The 19,808-nt window shown below is 31.1% G+C and overlaps 2 protein-coding genes across 2 annotated transcripts; both read right to left on the bottom strand.

Moving 5' to 3' along the window:
* Positions 1–3,879: 3,879 nt before the first annotated feature.
* Positions 3,880–8,613, bottom strand: LOC134726548 (uncharacterized). The gene is made up of 2 exons (XM_063590953.1): positions 8,461–8,613; positions 3,880–5,335 (listed from the first exon to the last, which is right to left on the bottom strand). Exon 2 carries the CDS (start codon positions 5,233–5,235, stop codon positions 3,880–3,882), a length of 1,356 nt encoding a protein of 451 aa, XP_063447023.1. The 5' UTR covers positions 5,236–5,335; positions 8,461–8,613.
* A 2,112-nt stretch (positions 8,614–10,725) lies between these two features.
* Positions 10,726–18,121, bottom strand: LOC134725399 (uncharacterized). Its single transcript, XM_063589201.1, has 2 exons — positions 18,051–18,121; positions 10,726–12,794 (listed from the first exon to the last, which is right to left on the bottom strand). The coding sequence occupies exons 1-2, from the start codon at positions 18,103–18,105 to the stop codon at positions 11,290–11,292; spliced, it is 1,560 nt and encodes a 519-aa protein (XP_063445271.1). The 5' UTR covers positions 18,106–18,121; the 3' UTR covers positions 10,726–11,289.
* Between the last annotated feature and the right edge of the window lie 1,687 nt (positions 18,122–19,808).

Here is a 19,808-nt window from a genome sequence, read left to right as displayed (position 1 = left end):
ATTAGATTGCCGATTTACTGTTATTATGTTTGTGTAATCGGTTATATTAAGATGTTACATTGACCTTTTACTGTGATAATAACCTTAAACATTGATAGCTGACAGATTTCTTACCCTGATTTCTATTTTATATAAAGATAGACGATTCTGTAAAATGTGTCCACATGGTTGTAGTGTATGCTCTTATAGTTCACATATATGGGTTATTTGCCTGTTATATAGCTTTCATATGTTTATTATATCTTTTTTCTTAATTGTTTATTCAATATTATGTTGTTTGGATGTAAAAATACCCATCAACGCTTGCTATATTTTATTTTACAAATTGTGACTTGGATGGAGAGTTGTCTCATTGGCATTTAACCACAATTTATTATACAATGTATGTATTAAATATTGATAACTGAAACATTTCTTAGATATAAGAAGATGTGGTATGAATTACAACGAGATAACTCGATCTTCATCCAAGTCACAATGTGTAAAAGTAAACAAGTATAGGTCAAAGTATGGTTTTCAACACGGAGCCTTGTATCACATCGAAAAACAAGCTATAAGGGCCATAAAATGACCAGTGTAGAACCACTCAAACGGGACAACCAACGGTCTAATCAATATGAGAAACGAGAAACGCGTATGAACCACATCAACAAACGACAACAAATTAACATCATATTCCCGTTTTCTATTTTAGAGAGAGAGAGATGAAGTGGTACACACTTGAAAGTTTCTGTAGTGTTGTTTGAACTTTCTAGTTTTGTCCGTGCAGTCTTTTATAGTTTGACAAAAGAAATAATTTCATCAGATTGTCGATCTACTTTAATTATGCTTGTATAATCAGTTATATTAAGATGTAACATTGACCTTTTCATCTAAGATAATAACCTTAAATAATGATAACTGAAATATCACTAACCTTGTTTACTTATTTAGATTAAGACTAAAGATACCAAGAGGGATATTTAAATTTATATGTCGTCAACAAATTAGCAATGACATGGCAAACAGTGAAAAGAGATAACAGACAAACAGTTTAAAAAAAAAACATAGAAATAAATACATAAATTTCAATGAATACTATTGTGCTTCCAAATACCAAATAAACGAATGAATTCAAAAATTGGTGAAATATAATAAAAAGGAACAAGAAATATTTAATGTTTAGCTAGATGACAATTATAAAAGCCTCTCTGAAATCTGACAGTCTACTGTCGTGATATACAGGTGTAAGAAAACGGAAAAGCGGAAGTTCATGCAGATCATAAATAAGAATGTATTCTGAACAGACGCAAATATAGTGTTTGTCCTGTCTAATCCTTTTTGTTGTTTGTTGTTTTGTTTTGAAGCACTTCGTATACTTACTCCATCAGGTAATCAACACTTCAAAAAATAAAATTAACATAGAGACCTAATGGGAAACGTTTTTAATTATTGACCAAAAATTATGAAATTACAGTGACTTGCCTGTAGGTGTTACTGTAAAAGTTTACCTATAGCTCAACCAGTTTTTAAAATTGTCAACACAAAAGGGACATTTAAATTGACCAGTTGGTATTGTTAGATTTAAATCTACCTTGATGCTACCTGTAAAGATTTTTATTCACCTAACCCAAAGTTTCAGCATGCTTTTTTCCAGAACTTTTTCTTACCTAGGATTATTCTATTAAAAATTGATAGGGAAGAAAATAGTTTTTGGTTTTTATTGTTTTAAATCCATGACATTTATGATTTATCAAATTTTTACCTAAAATTCTAAATCAGTAAAAGATTAAATTAAATATGTATTACTATGTTTGAAAATTTAAACTTTATTTACACACTAAATGCTTCTTTAAAATTCTAACCCTTATACATAGTATTGTCCAGCTGCCAGTGAAACAAGAAATAGCTGTTCAGGTGTTTACAGTTTAAATTTTCAGAGGGATATGTTGTTCATTTCTTCACATGACCCTTCAAGATTCTCATTTTGGATTATTATTTGCAATGTTTGAAGTCTTTTGGTGTCATTGTGCATACAATATTGGATTTATTTCATTTGAATTCATTACTTAGATTTTTTATGGCAATTTTGCTTCTTAAAATGTGATGTGTTTTTTTCAAGATGTTATTGTCATGAAGGACATCAAGGAGGAAATAATTCATTCAAACTGTTCTGTGGGGCTTACATATGATGTTGTACATGTAAAATTCGAAAATAATTTTGGAGTATACCTTGCTGTGTATTTTCTTTGAAATCTATTATAATATCAGTGGGACTTTTGTGCATAAAATGCTGTGTTCAATCAAGGAAATTCAAATTTTCATAAATGGGATTTAGTTGTTAAAGATTAAACAAATTCAAAACTGGAATTCAAGTAAGAGATATAGTGCGAGTTCATCCAACATGTTTCTGTGACTTTAAACGTGATTTTAAAAACATTCATTATTAGTTTTGGGATCTATTACAAACTTACAAACATTTAAATGGGATCTTTGAAATGAAATAAAATGTTGAATTAATGCAGTGGATATAGTCTAATCTAGTGATAAAGTGAAAAATGAAAGTAAAATATAATATTCCTAACGTGAGGAAATGTTTTAAGTGATTCATATGAATTGGAAACAGTAATTATAAAATTCTGGATCAAATATTGTTTGATTTGGAAATTTATCATAGGAAAAGAAATAAAATGTTTACTGTGGATATAGTAAAATCAAGTGATATATAGTAAAAATATAAATACAATATTACAAAATATTTGTAAAGTGAGGACATCTATTTGGAATATAGTAATGGAATTGATAACAAAATATCAAGATTCTGCACCTGTTAAATTAGGTTGTATATCATGGGAAGTTAATCAGAATTTATACTATGGATTTAGAAAAAAATCTAGTGAAGTAGTGAAAAATGAATGAAATTGGGAATTATTTAAAATCTTTGGAATTCTGGATGAGATGTCAAATATTAGTGTTAAAAAGTAAATAAAATTGTTTATTCAAATATGATTTTGATGTTTCATAAAATGAGTGAAATATTACGACTGGATTATTTAGGGTATAGACACTGCTAGTAGTGGCTATACAAACATTAAGATGAAATGTAGTGCATTTAAGTCCATGCAATTTTAAACCAACTGCAAGGAAATATCATATATGATATAGTCATTCTTGTTTGGCTTGATCACTCCTAATATTTTGAATAACAGTAAAATAAAAATCTCTCAATAGAATAATCCTAGGTAAGAAAAAGTTCAGGAAAAAAGCATGCTGAAACTTTGGGTTTGGTGAGTAAATTTTTTTACAGGTAGCATCAAGGTAGATTTAAATCTAACAATACCAACTGGTCAATTTAAATGTCCCTATTGTGTTGACAATTTTAAAAACAGGTTGAGCTATAGGTAAACTTTTACAGTAACACCTATAGGCAAGTCACTGTAATAGAGTTCGTATATATTATATGTTAACATACATCAAGGAAAAAAATATAAATTTATAAAAATGAATTTTTAATTTTTTTTTCTGCAAATATATAGAAGTCAAATGTACAATATAGATAACAACGGTAAAGTATAGGTCATGTAGGGATACTTCAGTTTCATTTGATTAACTGTAAATGTTTTAACATTTAATATTCTATATTTCCAACAGGAAAAGAGTGAAACGGGTTGATATAACAGAATTTGAGAACGAATTATAAAATATGAAGACATACATGTAAAACTTTAACTTTTAAGATCAATCTGACGAAGCTTATCATCAATAGTCAGATTTCCAAATCAACAATGTCATGTCCTAAAGAAGTCATAAAATGAGATAAAACACTCGAAGTGGTAAAATATAATAAAAGGGAACCAGAAATGTTTAATTTTTAGCCAGCTGGTAATTCCAAAGAAGTGTCTATGCAATCTGACAGTATACTGCGGTGATATAAAGGTGTATGAAAACCAAAAACTGAAGTTTATGCAGCACATGAATAAAAATGTATTTTGTATAGACGTTATAGTGTTTGTTCTGTCTACTCGTTTGTACTGTTTCATTTGCAAAATAAAGGACGTTTGCATAACGGAAAATGGCATTAAGTATGATTTTCACTTCACCGTGGCGTAGATTCTCTACACATTCTGCTATAATATATCCACATGTAGCCATTGAACTAACTACGATAATTACATGTTTCATATCCGTGACCGTTTGAACATTTGATTTAGGACGGAGTTGTGCAGAAAATGCGTAAAAACACTTTATGGTAAGCGGTATCCGAATGAAATTTCCACAAACATAAAATACGAACGCTACGTGCAAGTAATTTTTTCTCAGTTGATCAATGTTAAGAAATAATGTCTGTATAACAAGAAATACAATCATATACAAGACACCAATAAACAAAACTATAATTGATTTTCTATTCCAAACTGTTCTAGTCGGAACATTGCTATTGCAACGCAATAACCACTGATGTTCTTCTGTTTCTTCCTTTGAAGAGGACTCTTGTAGTTGTCGACTTTGATGTTCGGGATACTTTGCTCTCGGCCACATCTCAGATAGAAGTATTACACACAAAAGACAATACTCTAAAGACACTGGATCTAAAAATGGTTTAAACTTCTCCATCGGAACAAAAGATTTTGTATCATTACATACATTTCCACTGATGTCACTGATGTTTAAAAATGATTTGGCTTCATAATATGTAAACATAGTTCGATGTGTCCACAGTGAAAAATTTGTAACAACCAGAACAAGAAATCCATAATAGAGGCACAGTATATTATTGAATGTGAATTTGGAAAAGTAATGAAGGAAGAATGTTTGCAAAATTTGAAATATCCAAGTTGAAATATAAAACAGTAGAACATCTGGAAGTTGGTCACATTTGCTATAAATTGCAAATTTCACTACTTCAAAGGTAATATTGGCTACACAAAATAGCCAAAGGAATTTCAATTTCAAACTGTGACTGCCTTTTGACATTCTTGGTACTGTCCAGTGTGTATTCTTACAAGCTGAAAGGCTCATGGATATCAATGTGAATATTGCGATGATCAACAAAACAGTCATGACTATTCGAGAAGTCGTTTTAGGGAAGAAAACCATAAGTTCGAATATCATGATGATTATTGTTGTCAAAATAACTACTCCAGCAATGCTGCCGTCATGTTTTGAAAAACCACCGTTACGATATTCTTTAATTAAACCAGTTGTCCATGGCATTATAAATGCAGCATGCAGGATTTTCTTCAATTTTTGTCTCATGTTTGATGCTGTCGTCGTAATATGGAAGTTTATCTTATTAAACGATTATTTAGTTTCGAGATGACCATTGAACGGTGTCAATATTTCAAATCATTTCCCCCTGAAATAGATAGTCACAGTAGTTTAAAAAAATTATAGGACAGTAATCAGATATGTTCAAATGAGCGGATATCAGTCATTTGGTATTTATCAAGAATACCAACCATTCTTACCTGATAACACTAATCAAAATGCAATATTCTTACAAGAAAAACTTCCTGCTCTTTTCTTTCATTAACATATATGCATCGTTTTGAGTAAAATAATCAAAATATGCGTTTCACAACATCAATGTATCTATTATCTTATTATGGCCATGGCATTGACAGGTTGTGAAATAATTCGAAATAATTTCAAATTAAACTAATGTGTTAGACAACGTATAGTTAAAATTAACTGATTTAGATACAAAATGAATTTTAATAGTTTTAACATGTATTGTTTTATAAACCAAAATGAGGAACGTGACGTGATTGGAATTATGTCCCGTGTTTGTTTTGTTCACACATCGTTGTCAATATAAAGGAACGTTATGTGACTGCTATACAAGTCAGAGATTTAGCTAGCTATAAAACCGGGTTTAATCCCCTATTTTCTATATACAAACAGCCTGTATCAATCCAGGAATATGACAGTTGATATCCATTCGTTTGCTGTGTTTAAGCTTTTGATTTTGCCATTTGATTATGAACTCTCCGTTTTTGAATTTTCCTCGGAGTTTTGTATTTTTGTTATTTTATTTTTTTATATCTTTTTTTGCTCACCAATCGGATTCTTTTGGTGTATGCTTTTATATCCGGAAGGTTTAAGTTTCTGAAATGGTGAATATTGAATATTGAGAATAAATGTTACTTTCCATATCAACATTCCTAAAAAATAACTTGATTTTTAATTTTGGCGGAGTTCAGGTAGATACAGTTACTAGTCATAAACATTTAGGCATATTTTTTAGCAGTGATTGTAAGTGGGCCAAGCATGTCGATTCTTTAATAGAAAAGGTATCAAAACAATTAAATGTTCTTCGACGTTTGAAATTCCGACTAAAAAGGGAATATTTAGAAAAAATATATTTAACTTTTATAAGGCCTGTTCTAGAATATTCTTCTGAAGTTTGGGATAATTGCGGACAGTTGAATTCTGAAAGATTAGAAAAATTACAACTGGAAGCAGCACGTATTGTCACTGGTCTAACAGGCTATGCTAGCACTCAATCACTTTATTTAGAGACGGGATGGGAAACATTAAGGATTAGACGGGAAGTTAAGAAATTAACTTTATTTTACAAAATTATGAAAGAGGATGCCCCAGAATATTTATTAGATTTAATACCCCCTACAGTTGCAGAAACAAACAATTACAATCTACGAAGCAGTCAAAATATATACCAAACCTCTAGCAGACTGTCTCTTTATCAGGAATCATTTATTCCATCTAGTATCAAACTGTGGAATTCGCTTGATTTAAGTGTTAGAAATGAACTTTCTTTAAATATGTTTAAATTGAAAATTAAACAGAAATATTATAAAAACAAATCACCCCCTACATATTTCAATATTGGCGATAGATATTTAAATGTTTTACACGCAAGATTAAGGAACAAATGCAGTGCCCTGAACATGGATCTGTATCACGCTAATATTAAAACTAACGCAATGTGTCAATGTGGTTATTTATACGAAAATGCCCAACATTATTTCCTCTCGTGTAAAAATTATACAGTGCAAAGGAATACCTTATTTTTTGAACTTAGAAAAGAAAATATACCTATCGACTTTGAAAATTTAATGTACGGCAATGCTTTGTTTACTTTTAACATAAACAGGCTAATTTTTATAAAAGTGCAGAATTATATTAAAGAGACCAATAGCTTTTCATAGTTTATAGACATTATGGTTAAATATATACCAATAACAATGTTATTACTTTTTGTTGACTTCGAATGAAATTGTTCATTTTTTCCTAAGACATGGATCATCAATTTGATTTTAGTATATAATTCATCAGTTGACAACAACAATTTAACTTATTTGTTTAAAATACAGTAAACACTTACCTTTTGAGGGAATATTTATTCCAAGATTAATACAACCTACCAGGTAGGTCTATCATACAAATTTACGGTCAACTCGACTTTTAGAAATAGATGAGTCATGTCGTTTAAATTCTCGTTAGTTTCATGTCTTCATATTAATATTGTTTAAGATGTTATTATTATGTATTTCATTTTTGTTCGGTTATTTATTATTTGTATGTAATGGAGAAGACGTTCTGAGTTGCAAAACTTGTGTCTAATCCTATTGTCAATGTTTTTGGACAATAAAATATGTTTAAACTAACATTCCAGCAGCGCCTGCATACGGAGTATATATCTCCCAATTGATATTCCGGGGCTTGTGTTTCCTATCATGATTTCCTTGATAAAGGATTGTTGCTCACAAGAAAGCTATTAAACCAAGAGTTCCAAATGGTGACGTTTAAATAATCTCTTCGTAACGACATCAAGAGTTGGTTGACCGTTATGGAATAACCATTTCACAGATGATATCTGATATTTTCCTTATGTTCCCTTTTTACTTTTTATGTGACCTTCCGAAATATACTATTTATCGGATTTGTAATAAAATGAACAACACGACGGGTGGTACATGTGGAGCAGTATCTGCTTACTCTTCCGGAGCAACCGGAATCACCCCCATTTTTGGTAGGATTCGTGTTGCTTAATCTTTAGTTTTCTATGTTGTGTCTTCTGTACTATTATTTAGATATAGGAAGATGTGGAGTTAGTGCCAAAGAGACAACTCTCCATCCAAATTATTATTTGTCTGTTTGTCTTTTTATTTTTTAGCCATGGCGTTGTCAGTTTATTTTCGACTAATGAGTTGGACTGTCCCTCTGGTATCTTTCGTCCCTATTTTTTTCAGACAAGCTCATTTGGCAGCCATGTATAGTTATATACAGTTTAATAGCGTTCTTTATCATTACCAAAATAGCACCATGGTAAATGTAAGTGGATTGAACCGGATCATTAATCTTCACTTCCTTTTCTAATTAAACCATGTTTAGACACTTTGATCATGCATTAAACACTTATCATGCTTATCATTATAATAAACAGGAAATACAATTATAATTTATTCTTCGTATAATATAACGCATCAAGAAAATATGATACTTTAAAGTTCCTACCTTTCGTGTCGACTTTATTCAACCTAGCTCTGTATAATCTGTATGAATATTACTGTAGGGAAGTACGTTAAGCGATGAGTATTCTTCGCCTGTTTTATTGTGATTCATGGGAATTTTTGTTTGTAGTTTGATCTTCAGTCATCCTTATCGATATTGTTTCCTTGTGCATTAATCGAAACAGGAAGGTTTTATTTATTTTTACTCACGATGACTCTTAAAAAATAAGTGCAATGTGCAAAACTGTCGTTTATTTAATTAGGTACAGTTGTTTATTTCTGTTACTTTGCAGTGAAAAGATCTGTCAATTTTTTTCTGATTATTAACCTTTTCTTCCATCACGTGTATTTTTGTTTTTGGTGCACAACATATCAATAAAATATTGGTGCTTCATATTTAACAGTAAATCAGCTTTTTTTTTATTAAGTTGTTAGTGACGTCTTGATGTCACGCCAATATCAAGGTACAAGGCTTATAATCGTGTGCCTTTTCTCAATCAAAGTTATTTGTCTTGAACTGTTTGAACATTAGGTTACACTGTTGTTCACAGAATCAAATAAAGAGTTACAAACTCAAAAATTTTAAATTAATCTTTCACGCCAATATAAAGTTATGTACGTTGATAATTACAACATGTTTGATACGGTGATAAAAGGTAGAAACTATTGCATTAATAAAACAGATAAAATAATGCATAGTCTATTTACAAATATGCTTAGTAGTTACAAAATTCATGTTCAAAAGGAAATAGGTCTAAATTATAAAAAAAATTTACTTTATCACTTATTCTACTGAAAATTCTACAACTCAGGAACGAGAACAGCTAAAATCACAAAATTGAAATTGACCTTTATTTATTCGAAGCAATATCTTCAAATTTATTAGTTTTCGACAAAGCGTTTTCATGTTAATAAATGGACACTGCTTGGCAGGCAAACGAACATCCACCCACATACCGCCTGTTCTACATTCCCAAACAAATAACAGATTTTGTCCTTTAAAAATCCGGTTAAAAATCATTTAAATTAAAGATTTGAAATTTAGATATCTTCTAGTAACCATAGACTACATGCGGTACGAAGAATTATTTGATGATGTATTAGATTAAAGCTTCTTATATCTAAGGATGCGTAAGCCCCGATGATGTGGGAGGTATCATCTGATTTACATAGAAGTTATCAATAAAGTCATCTTTTCTCTAGTTTAAATCAGCCAATAGTTTTGATAAAACAGAAATAGTCTCATCCCAACTGCGACAAGCAAACAATGGATAAAGACTAACAGACACATGGATGTCAGCAATTTATTTAAATGATATGATAGCTCACACTTTTTTTTATTTCTTCCGGATTGTAATCATAAGAAAAACAAGTTAAACTGTGTCATGTTAAGGTAAATATTAATTTATGAAAAGACATAAACACTACTACTAGTGATCATTAGTAAAATGGCATATTATAACTGTAATTATTTATAAGATACAGATGTTTTATTATAGCTATTTCTTAGATAATGAAATTTTAATTGCTACTAAATTTCTGTCCTTAAATGTCTGTTTTCTTATCACTGCTTTTGTATAGAAGACAATAACAATCAAAACCAAGGAGTAAACAAACTCACAAAACCAAATGACATTTACATCAACAGTTATAAATAATAAATAAGAAACAACACGAAACTCCACTAAAAACCAAGAGTGAAACCAGGTGCTCCGGAAGGGTAAGCATTTTCTGCAACGTATACGGCATCCATTGTGATATTTCTTTGTTCAGTTCGAGAATGTTGGAAGGTTATTATGACTGAGGCTTGAGGAAGTGAGAAGCACTGCCCTATCTTGTTTTCTTATTGAATTAATTGCAAAAAACTGAACTTTAATATTATAAAAGATCACACTGATATGTAAATATAGCCAAAGATAATGATCAACAACAATGTAACAATATAATGATAATGACTAGTTTGTGTTATGTACAAGTGTATTTACAATTTATTACAAATACCGGAACATTTCAAATGCCTTAGACATGACCTCTATTTGAGACAGTGAAGCAAACTAATATCAAGACAAACAAACAAAAAAGGCCGTACGGTGACCTATAGATGTTAATGTTTGTGTCATTTTGATCTTTTGTGGATAGTTGTCTCATTGGAAATCATACCACATCTTCTTTTTTATATATAGACAAAATAAGACAAGCGAACAAATAAAAGAACAAGAACGAGAAAGGAAAAACAAAAAAATGGTATTAACCCACAAATAAAACGAAAATATAAAAACCACAAAGAGGTGATTTTTCAGAGTTTCATATTTGAGCCAAAAATCGATATCAATGCAGAAAATAAATCACCGATATGTGCCAAAAAATGTCATTTTAATTAAACTGCTTCAATCATTTCCGTAATTTTAAGGTAAAAAGACGATAAAAATAGGGTTATACGTTAAAAAGTGTTACTATCGAGCGCAAGTACCAATGAAACGAAGTAAGCATGTTACTATAGACAAACCCTTGAAATTCATCTAGTTATAGTTTCTTTGTGCTCATTTTGTTGGTAGGAACGTAATGAAATTGAAAATATTAATATAAAAATCCAGAACGTATATGTTATACGAAGTCATAATGACATTTCATGTGACATCCTTACTTATTGTAATGCTCTTTGTATTATATTTACAGATTAATTGCATTGTGTCCTTTTAACTGTAAAGAAAAACTACGAAACGAATGCTTATACAATTTTATAATTAACATAGAATTTGGTAATATAATAACGACAATGAAATGTTCAATTCATGTACGATTGTTGTCATTAAAAATTCATACGAAATTTCCTTTACGCTCGAAAAAACTTGTAAAATGCGACGAAACATTCAAAATGATAGAAAATTACAAATGGAAACCAAAAACTTTCCAATACAAAACTAGATTGTATCAAACGGTATCTGGGATTAACAAACGTGTAGGACATCCATATTCCAAGATTTACCAAGGACACAAACAAAAAAGTATTTTGAACTGAACAAAAAGGCTTTTGGTTTCCTATCTTTTTGTAGTGTTTCATTTGCAAAATGAATAAAGTTTGAAATAGTGTTGCAAAAATACGGAGGACAGCATTGATTCGAAACAGGACTTCTAATGGTTTTGAATTTGGATATACAACACTGTAACAATCTGAAATATAATATCCACAAGTTGCAAAAGAACTTGTTATTATAACAAACTGATCTAGGCTCATCCCACTATTAGTTTCCTGTTTTGGCCATATTTGTCCGTTCAATGCATAGAAACACTTGATTATAAGTGGCGTTCGAACAAAGTTAGCACAAAAGAAGAGAATGTTAGAATATGTCCTGTAATCTGTCATTTTTTCCCGCGGTCCATAAATGTAAATACATTGTAATAGCAGAAATGAAAAGTTATGCAATAAACCTATTACCAGGACACGTACTGAATTTTTATGCCAGACACTACAGCGCGGCAGAAGTGGATGTTGTTCACTGTCAAGGTCTTCATTTTGTACCAATAATGTGTGATTTTCATCATCTGCATCTCTTGCAAGATAAATGTTGAGTTTTTCAAGTTCAACCTTCTTTTTTGGCCACATTTCGGAAAGAAATATCAAACTTAGAAGAGAGTATTCTAGTAATACTGGTTGCAGATACGGAGTCAAATATACTACTGCCTCAGAAAGTCCATCATCGTATAAACAGTTTGAGACCGTGCTATTGATGAGATAGCTAATATTTATATCATGACTAATTCTGTATGTATAGAAAGTTTGTTGTGACCACATTGAAATATTTGTCACAAATAACACCAATAAACCGTAATACAAACACAAAACATTGGCAAATTCATATCTAGAAAAATAGTGAATGAAAACGGTTTGGAATAACTGAAATGCCCAGGTGAACGCCCAAAATAGTGTGACTTGGAAGTCGTATATCTTGCAAACGAGATGCATAGCTAGTTGCATTGCTTGATATATAATATTCCCGATACAAAACAACCACAGAAACTTCAGTTTCATTTGATCGCTAGGTTTTACAGTTTTTATTTCGACCCAATTAGAACGGCACCGAGCTGCAACACTGCACATCACTAGACAGATCAACGCCAGACCTGCAAGTCCTATCATCAACAATCTAGACTGATGCACTGGTAGTACAACTATTGTTTCAAATATGATGATCATAGCTGTGGTCAGTAAAACTATCCCTGCAATACTGCCGTCATGTATCGAAAATCCTCCATTCCGTCGTTCCTTTATCAAACCAGCAGAAAACGGAACGATGATTGTAGCACGCAAAATATTGCATAGCTGATTCATTTCACTTGCTGTAAAATAAGATATGTGGCTAAAAGTAGAACTACCTTTGAATCATTTGTTAATTTCTTTTTTTTCCTTATTGGATAAGAATTCATTATTTGACATACAACTAACAATCAACCGTTAAATGTGTTTGCAGCCTGCTCATTGGGGTAACTTTCCGGATTTGTAATAACTCGAGCAACACGACGGGTGCTTCATGTGGAGAAGGATTTGTTTACCCTTCCGGAGAACCTGAGATCACCCACATTTTTGGTGGGGTTCGTGTTGCTTAGCCCTTAATTTTCTATGTTGTGTCTTGTGAACTATTTTTTGTCTGTCTGTTTTATTTTTATTTTTTTAGCTATGCAGTTTTTAATTTAGTTTTCAATGTGCGTTTGACTGTTCCTCTTGTATCTTTTGTCCTTCTTTTGTAAGACGAAGACAAAATAGAACTTTTTCTTTTTTGACAGTTTTAACAATATCCAGCAAACTGTAATATATTAAAAATGCCATTTTGAAACGGCATGTCAATTCTCTACTGAGGTTTAACAGCCATGTGTACTTACAATATTATGGTACAACATATAACGAAGTTATAATCGCCCCCAGATTAAATGAAAGCCACATTTTAAAAACCTTATTTGATCATTTATCTAAATGGTGTATGATATTTTAAGTATATATTTAAAGAGAAACCAAGCCATAACATATAACTTCTGGATATAAATTAAATTAATTTTGATTAGCGAGGTCTTTAATGCAAAACATTATAATAAAAGATGTTTAATTACAAAAGAGTACCAAAAAGGCTACAACAGATACATCGATCGATATCACTGGAAAACATCTAGTCCTACAAGTTGAAACAAACAAAGTCGTTGCCAAATATTTGTAGTATATGATATATACCTTGATATTCTACTGACAGTAATACATATGGATTATTCTTTTTGAATTGTCCGTGGAGTTAAGTATTTTTGCAAAAAAATGCAGAATAATTTTGCCTGACCTTTTAAATAATCACTTGGGTAAAGCTGATGACCGTAACCGCATTCACGGTCATCCCAAGATGTCGGACGAAAAATTAGGTCAGTTTCTGTATTGTCTGTTAAAGTGTTTCTATATCATTTTCTTTACAAATCATACATTGAAACGATGTAAATTTATAAAAGAATCACTCGGACCACTAATTACTTCCGAGAAGTAACATGAAACGGGAAATTCGATTTGTAAAAATCGTTAAGATGACCGTAAATCATAATCAAAATATTTTCAAGATGACCGTAACATATAACAAGGATGACCGTGATTGGTAAAAAGATGACCGTAACTTGTAAAGGATGACCGTTATTTGTAAAGACTGACTGTAATTTATATAGGACGACCCTAACTTTTATAGAAGAAATATCCGTATTTGACTATTTATATTCAAAGCTTTTTGTTGAGTTTGACGATCGGTTAGCGGATAAAAATATGTTTCATCAATTTCTTTTTTTAAATTATAATATAATTGGCCGTATTTGGATTTATGACAATGATAGTAAATTACATATTTCTCGTAAACAATGAAATATTTATTGATAACGACGTTAAAATTTTAACACAAATTGCCTTGACAGCGATACGAAGAAAATTTGAAGAAACATGAATGTGTCCCTAGTACACGGATGCCTCATCTACACTATCATTATCGATGTTTAATGGACTGTGAAGATTGGATAAAACTGTAATTTAGCATTAGAATTTAAAAGATCATACCATACACAGGCACTTGTCTCAGAAAAATATCCTATATACCTTATTATACCGTATATAGGAATTTTTTTTCTGAGACAAGTGCCCGTGATACCATAGGGAAAATATGTACCAAGTTTCAAGTTGATTTCAACTTGAAGCTGCATGGACAAACAGACAAACACACAGACGAACGGACGAACGTACGCACAGATCAGAAAAACATAATGCCAATAAATGGAGCATAACAAACATTAATAATACATATGAATATTCGGTAATCGAGCCTATGTGTATGGTTCCAGAGGAAGCAGATTAAAATCTTAATTTGTCTTGATATATGCAGGCGGAAACACTCTTGAAAGAGAACACAATAATCGATTTACGGAAGCTCTTTGTTTATCGAGAAGGCGATAAATGTTTACTGTAATGTAAGATATAGTAACAAAAGTCTTTAAAAGTAAAAATAAAACGACAATTTTCTTCTCAATTACGAAGTGTTTTATTTTAAAAACACCATTTGCATAATTTTTCAATTTATCTATTACATAATAATGCAAAACAATAAGATTTCAAGTCGACGACATGGGTATCTATAAGTTGGATGTCAAAATGCATAACCTTCGATTTTATTTTTTTGCCACGGACAGAGAACATATCAATCTTTTAGTTCAGAAATTTTCGTCTCTGCCCTTCCATTATGTGAATAAGAGGCGGATTAAGGGGGGGCAGGGGGTCCCGCCCTCTTTTTTGGGAAAAAAATTGGTTGCTTATATAGGGAATCACTGAAATGTGACTAGAGCGTGCCCCCTTTAAGGTCAGTCAGTGGCCCCCAATTATGAAAATTTCTGGATCCGCCACTGTGAATCAAGAAATAATTCCCCAAAATAGGTAACGATTGTATCGAAAAGAAAAAATCGAGTGAACCTTTTTATGTAAGGGCATATTTGATGTGTATATTTTGTCTTTAAAACGTACAAAGCAAGAGTATTTGACATAGCATCTCGCTTAAGATTCTATCATTTCTATATATCAAAGCTACATGTTGACTTTATAACGTTAAAAAATAACAGTGCGAAAAGATGAAATATATGGGGCAAGTGAAATACCTATCTAATGAATCACAAAAACAGAGTAGGTGTGTTCGAATAGCTATTTTTCTAAAAGTATTGACGACAGTCTTATAATTTTGACGATGAAAATGCATATCTTCGGAAAAAAAAATGATTTTCTTGTGTGTGATAACAAGGGTTTATAATCTTCAACCACTGAAAACTTTTAATCTGCCCTTCTACGGAATATTTAATTAGAATTTTTTTTAAATGCTTAATAATGTTCGAAAAATCCACCAGACATCCGATCAGACAATATTTTTAAGTTGAATCAATGCAGACGAAATCATTAACTGATGCTCATTAGCTAGAAGATACATTTGTCTTTTAAAATAAAACTGACATATAAGGTTCGTAATGGTGCTATGTGGATAAATTTATCAGTTTTCAAGAGCAAAATTGGCAGCGCGTCATCCCTACAATGGATTCTATTTATACGATTGTGAAAAATGAATTGCCTGGCGTAATGGGGAGATATTTTTTACGAAGTAGAATCATGACTGTATGAATAACATTTCTGTATATATACAAATTGTCAAAGTTCCGCCTTGTGATACTTTATTCGTACAAGACTATTTTAAGGATCTACTTTGCTGGATCTCACCTTCACTAGTTTAGTCGTATGATATTTTAAAAATATTTTCTGTTATTTTATTTACACGACAAAATGGAAGACGATATAACATCAATGTGCATTGGCATTTAAAAAATGTGTATTTATTATATGTCATTGAAAGGGATCCGAGATATAAAAATCTTTTTTGTCGTGCAGTTTCAGGCTGTGCACCGCATTTTTTTTTCATTATACATGTACTTGTAAGGTGTCATTTTATCGCGCTTGAGTATGTTTTCCCTACCTGTTCATTTGCAGGTCTTTTTGCAAATTTATTTTAAAAATTAAACCCTCTACCGTTAAACAGATAAATATGGTAAACTTTGCATTTTAAGCACGTCTTATTTCCTTCTACCTATATGATAATACTCTCATATTAATCTGTTTATACCAACACGGTAAATCATTTGATACAAAAAGGTAGTTATATTGATACGGATGTTTCTTAGAATTGAAGGTCTTCCTTTAAAAGTTACGGTCATCATTTATAAATTACGGTCATCTTAAAACCAATTACGGTCAACCTTGTTATGATTCTGTTACGGTCATCTCGATTGTGATTTACGGTCATCTTAATGATTTTTTCAAATCGAATTTCCCGTTTCGTGCATATTTCTCGGAAGAAATTAGTGGTTTCCGAGTGATTCTTTTATAAATTTACATCGTTTTAATGTATGATTTGCAAAGAAAATGATATAGAAACACTTTAACAGAAAATACAGAAACTGACCTTATTTTTCGTCCGACATCTTGGGATGACCGTGAATGCAGTTACGGTCATCAGCTTCACCCCAGTGAATAATACGTAATTGCATTGTTATTGATGCGATTGCTAGTAAAATTCATTAAAATACTAACCTCATAACTCAATACGCCAGTGGGGCATGCGCCTAATTAAGAATCATCATTGGCTCTCGAATATAACAGTTGAAGCATACATCAGTAATTAAGTCGAAAAAAATTAACAACCAAACATTTGAAGGAAAAATGGCTAACTATCTCTGGAGGCAGATTTGAACATTTTATCCAAAGCGAATTTTTAGAAAATCAGTTATGTTCCCTAGCAGAACTGACTGTACTATTCCCCGGATGCCCAATACTTCGGTATTTGGATGAGTAAAACAGACATTATATTCGTTTTTTTTCAACTAAAATTATATGTTGTTGTGATTACTTTAAGGTTCAACTCCTTAAACAAAATGACTAAGAAGGTTATCTTTTATCATCTATGGCAACTGTTTAAATATTATTTAGAGAAATATTAAGCTTTTGGTAACGAAAGTAACTGAAGAACGCTATACCGGCCTACGCGCAGAGTGCATATTTAAAAAAATCTTTTTTAACGGAGTATATATAGCCTATTATAACCACCCAATTAAACATTTAAATAATATCAAATAAGTGTAAAAAGGATTTGAACGTAACCTAGCAGCAACGTTATGCTTGTTTACACTTTAAAAAAGATGTCATCTATTAATAAATTTCTTTTGACACAAAATATTCGGCCTTGGTTATAGACACAACACTATTGATTTTAATAGATTACAATTGAAAAGTAGATACATAGCTTTGTGTTTAGTTCTTATCTTTTTTCATAAATTTAAAAGCAGTAACATATATAGCTTGATTAGAATTTTAGTAATTGATTTATTTTGAATATTTTTCTACGTATTAGTAATTGATTTTGGAATTTGCTCCTGTCATATGAAGAACGCTTAATTGAATACCAATGAAGTTATCAAAAATGCATTTCTACAAATTCATTGCAAACTAAGCTTGCTTACAATTAAATGCTTAATGTCTTATTTACTTTATTTACTTACTGTTGGTAGTGTTGAATGTTCTTTCGATGTACTCAGAACGATGCGACACATTCATAAAATGGATAGTTGACCTTTGTATCGACAAGTTCTATTGACATATATTTATAGATATATTCCTTATATTAATAGATTGTGGCGACATCACTTAAACCCCGGAGAAAACTAATTTGACTATGATTCATCATCGTGTTTATTAGTTTCCTTAATCGAACCTTTCTGCTGTAGTATATTTTTTTCAAATTTCCAAATTGCTGCAAAGTTGTTGTGTCATTATAGCAACTTACTTCGGTTGTTTAATTCTAGTGTTTATCCAATTTGGATATAATTCAACGAACATTCAACGCAAGATGATGTTGGGTTCTTGTTTTTATTTTATCGAAAATCAAAAACTATATTTATTCATTAAGGTTTATGTACCCTTCTGTAGCCATTTTTGTACGAACTTTTAAAACTTCGATTGTATCAAAACTACAGATATAATGAATAATAGAGATAGGCCATTTTGTACATATTCCAAGGGGAAACTTGATGCAAAGCATTATTTTTTACTGTTCCATTGCATTTGATAGAAAAAGAGGACTTTGTGGCAAATAAATCAAGATTTTTATAGAAAATCCACAGCCTTTATCCTTGTACTCTCATATTTGGCAATTCGAAGACTGATAGATATAGGATTATTGCATGCAGTGCTAGCATTAATTTCCTTAAAACAAGTTTATAAATGTAGTTATTGGTTAAAACAAATATAAATGTGGCCAAAATCAAGTACACCTTTTAATGTGCGCTCGACTTAAGTGACTCAGCACGAGATGTTTTGGAATTTACAGGTTGCTTAGAACTTTTTGTAAAAAATAAACACTAGCACATCATGGAAAATCAAGTGAGTAATTTATGTTTCAAAGTTTATAACAAAAATCTCTGTATTGAAGGCTGTGGATTTTCTATAAAAATCTTGATTTATTTGCCACAAAGTCCTCTTTTTCTATCAAATGCAATGGAACAGTAAAAATTAATGCTTTGCATCAAGTTTCCCCTTTGAATATGTACTTAATGGCATATCTCTATTATTCATTATATCTGTAGTTTTGATGCAATTGAGGTTTGAAAAATTCGTACAAAAATGGCTACAGAAGGGTACATAAACCTTAACCAAAAAATAGCCTTCCGATATTCAAAAGACACACGACTGCTAGATATTAGTATTTATATTTTTAAATTTTGTCTTACGTATTCGCACTTCTTATATTTTGTGAAAAACAGCAAAAACTGCCAATTAAAGGCAACTGTAGTATTCCGCTGTTCGAAATTCATAAATCGATTGAAAGAAAACAAATATGAGTTACTTACTAGAACTGAGGAAAACATGTCAACTATAAGAGGGAAACAACGAAACAACAGAAACACTGAAGTGCAACAAAAACAAACGACAATGCAACACACTCAGAAAAGAAATATAAGATAACAACTGCGATTTTCAAGACTTGGTACAGGACATTTTAAGGCAAGGTGGTGGGTTGAATCTTGTTTTGTTGCTAGCCAAACCTCGCGTTTTATGACAATATAAAATATAATGACAACATTACATGATAGGACTACTGTAATAACAAATTCAGGACAGAAAAATATACAAATAAACAAAAACAATAGTACATTTCGATACGATATTGCTTATCAAATGTACAAGTCTTATAATTTAAAACACCAGACGCGATCTACAAAAGACTCATCAGTGAGGCTCAGATAAAAATCGTAAGAAAT

Source organism: Mytilus trossulus, chromosome 7 (genome assembly GCF_036588685.1).
Source record: "Mytilus trossulus isolate FHL-02 chromosome 7, PNRI_Mtr1.1.1.hap1, whole genome shotgun sequence".
NCBI classification, from domain to species: Eukaryota; Metazoa; Mollusca; class Bivalvia; order Mytilida; family Mytilidae; genus Mytilus; species Mytilus trossulus.
This window is presented reverse-complemented; position numbering and strand designations above follow the sequence as displayed.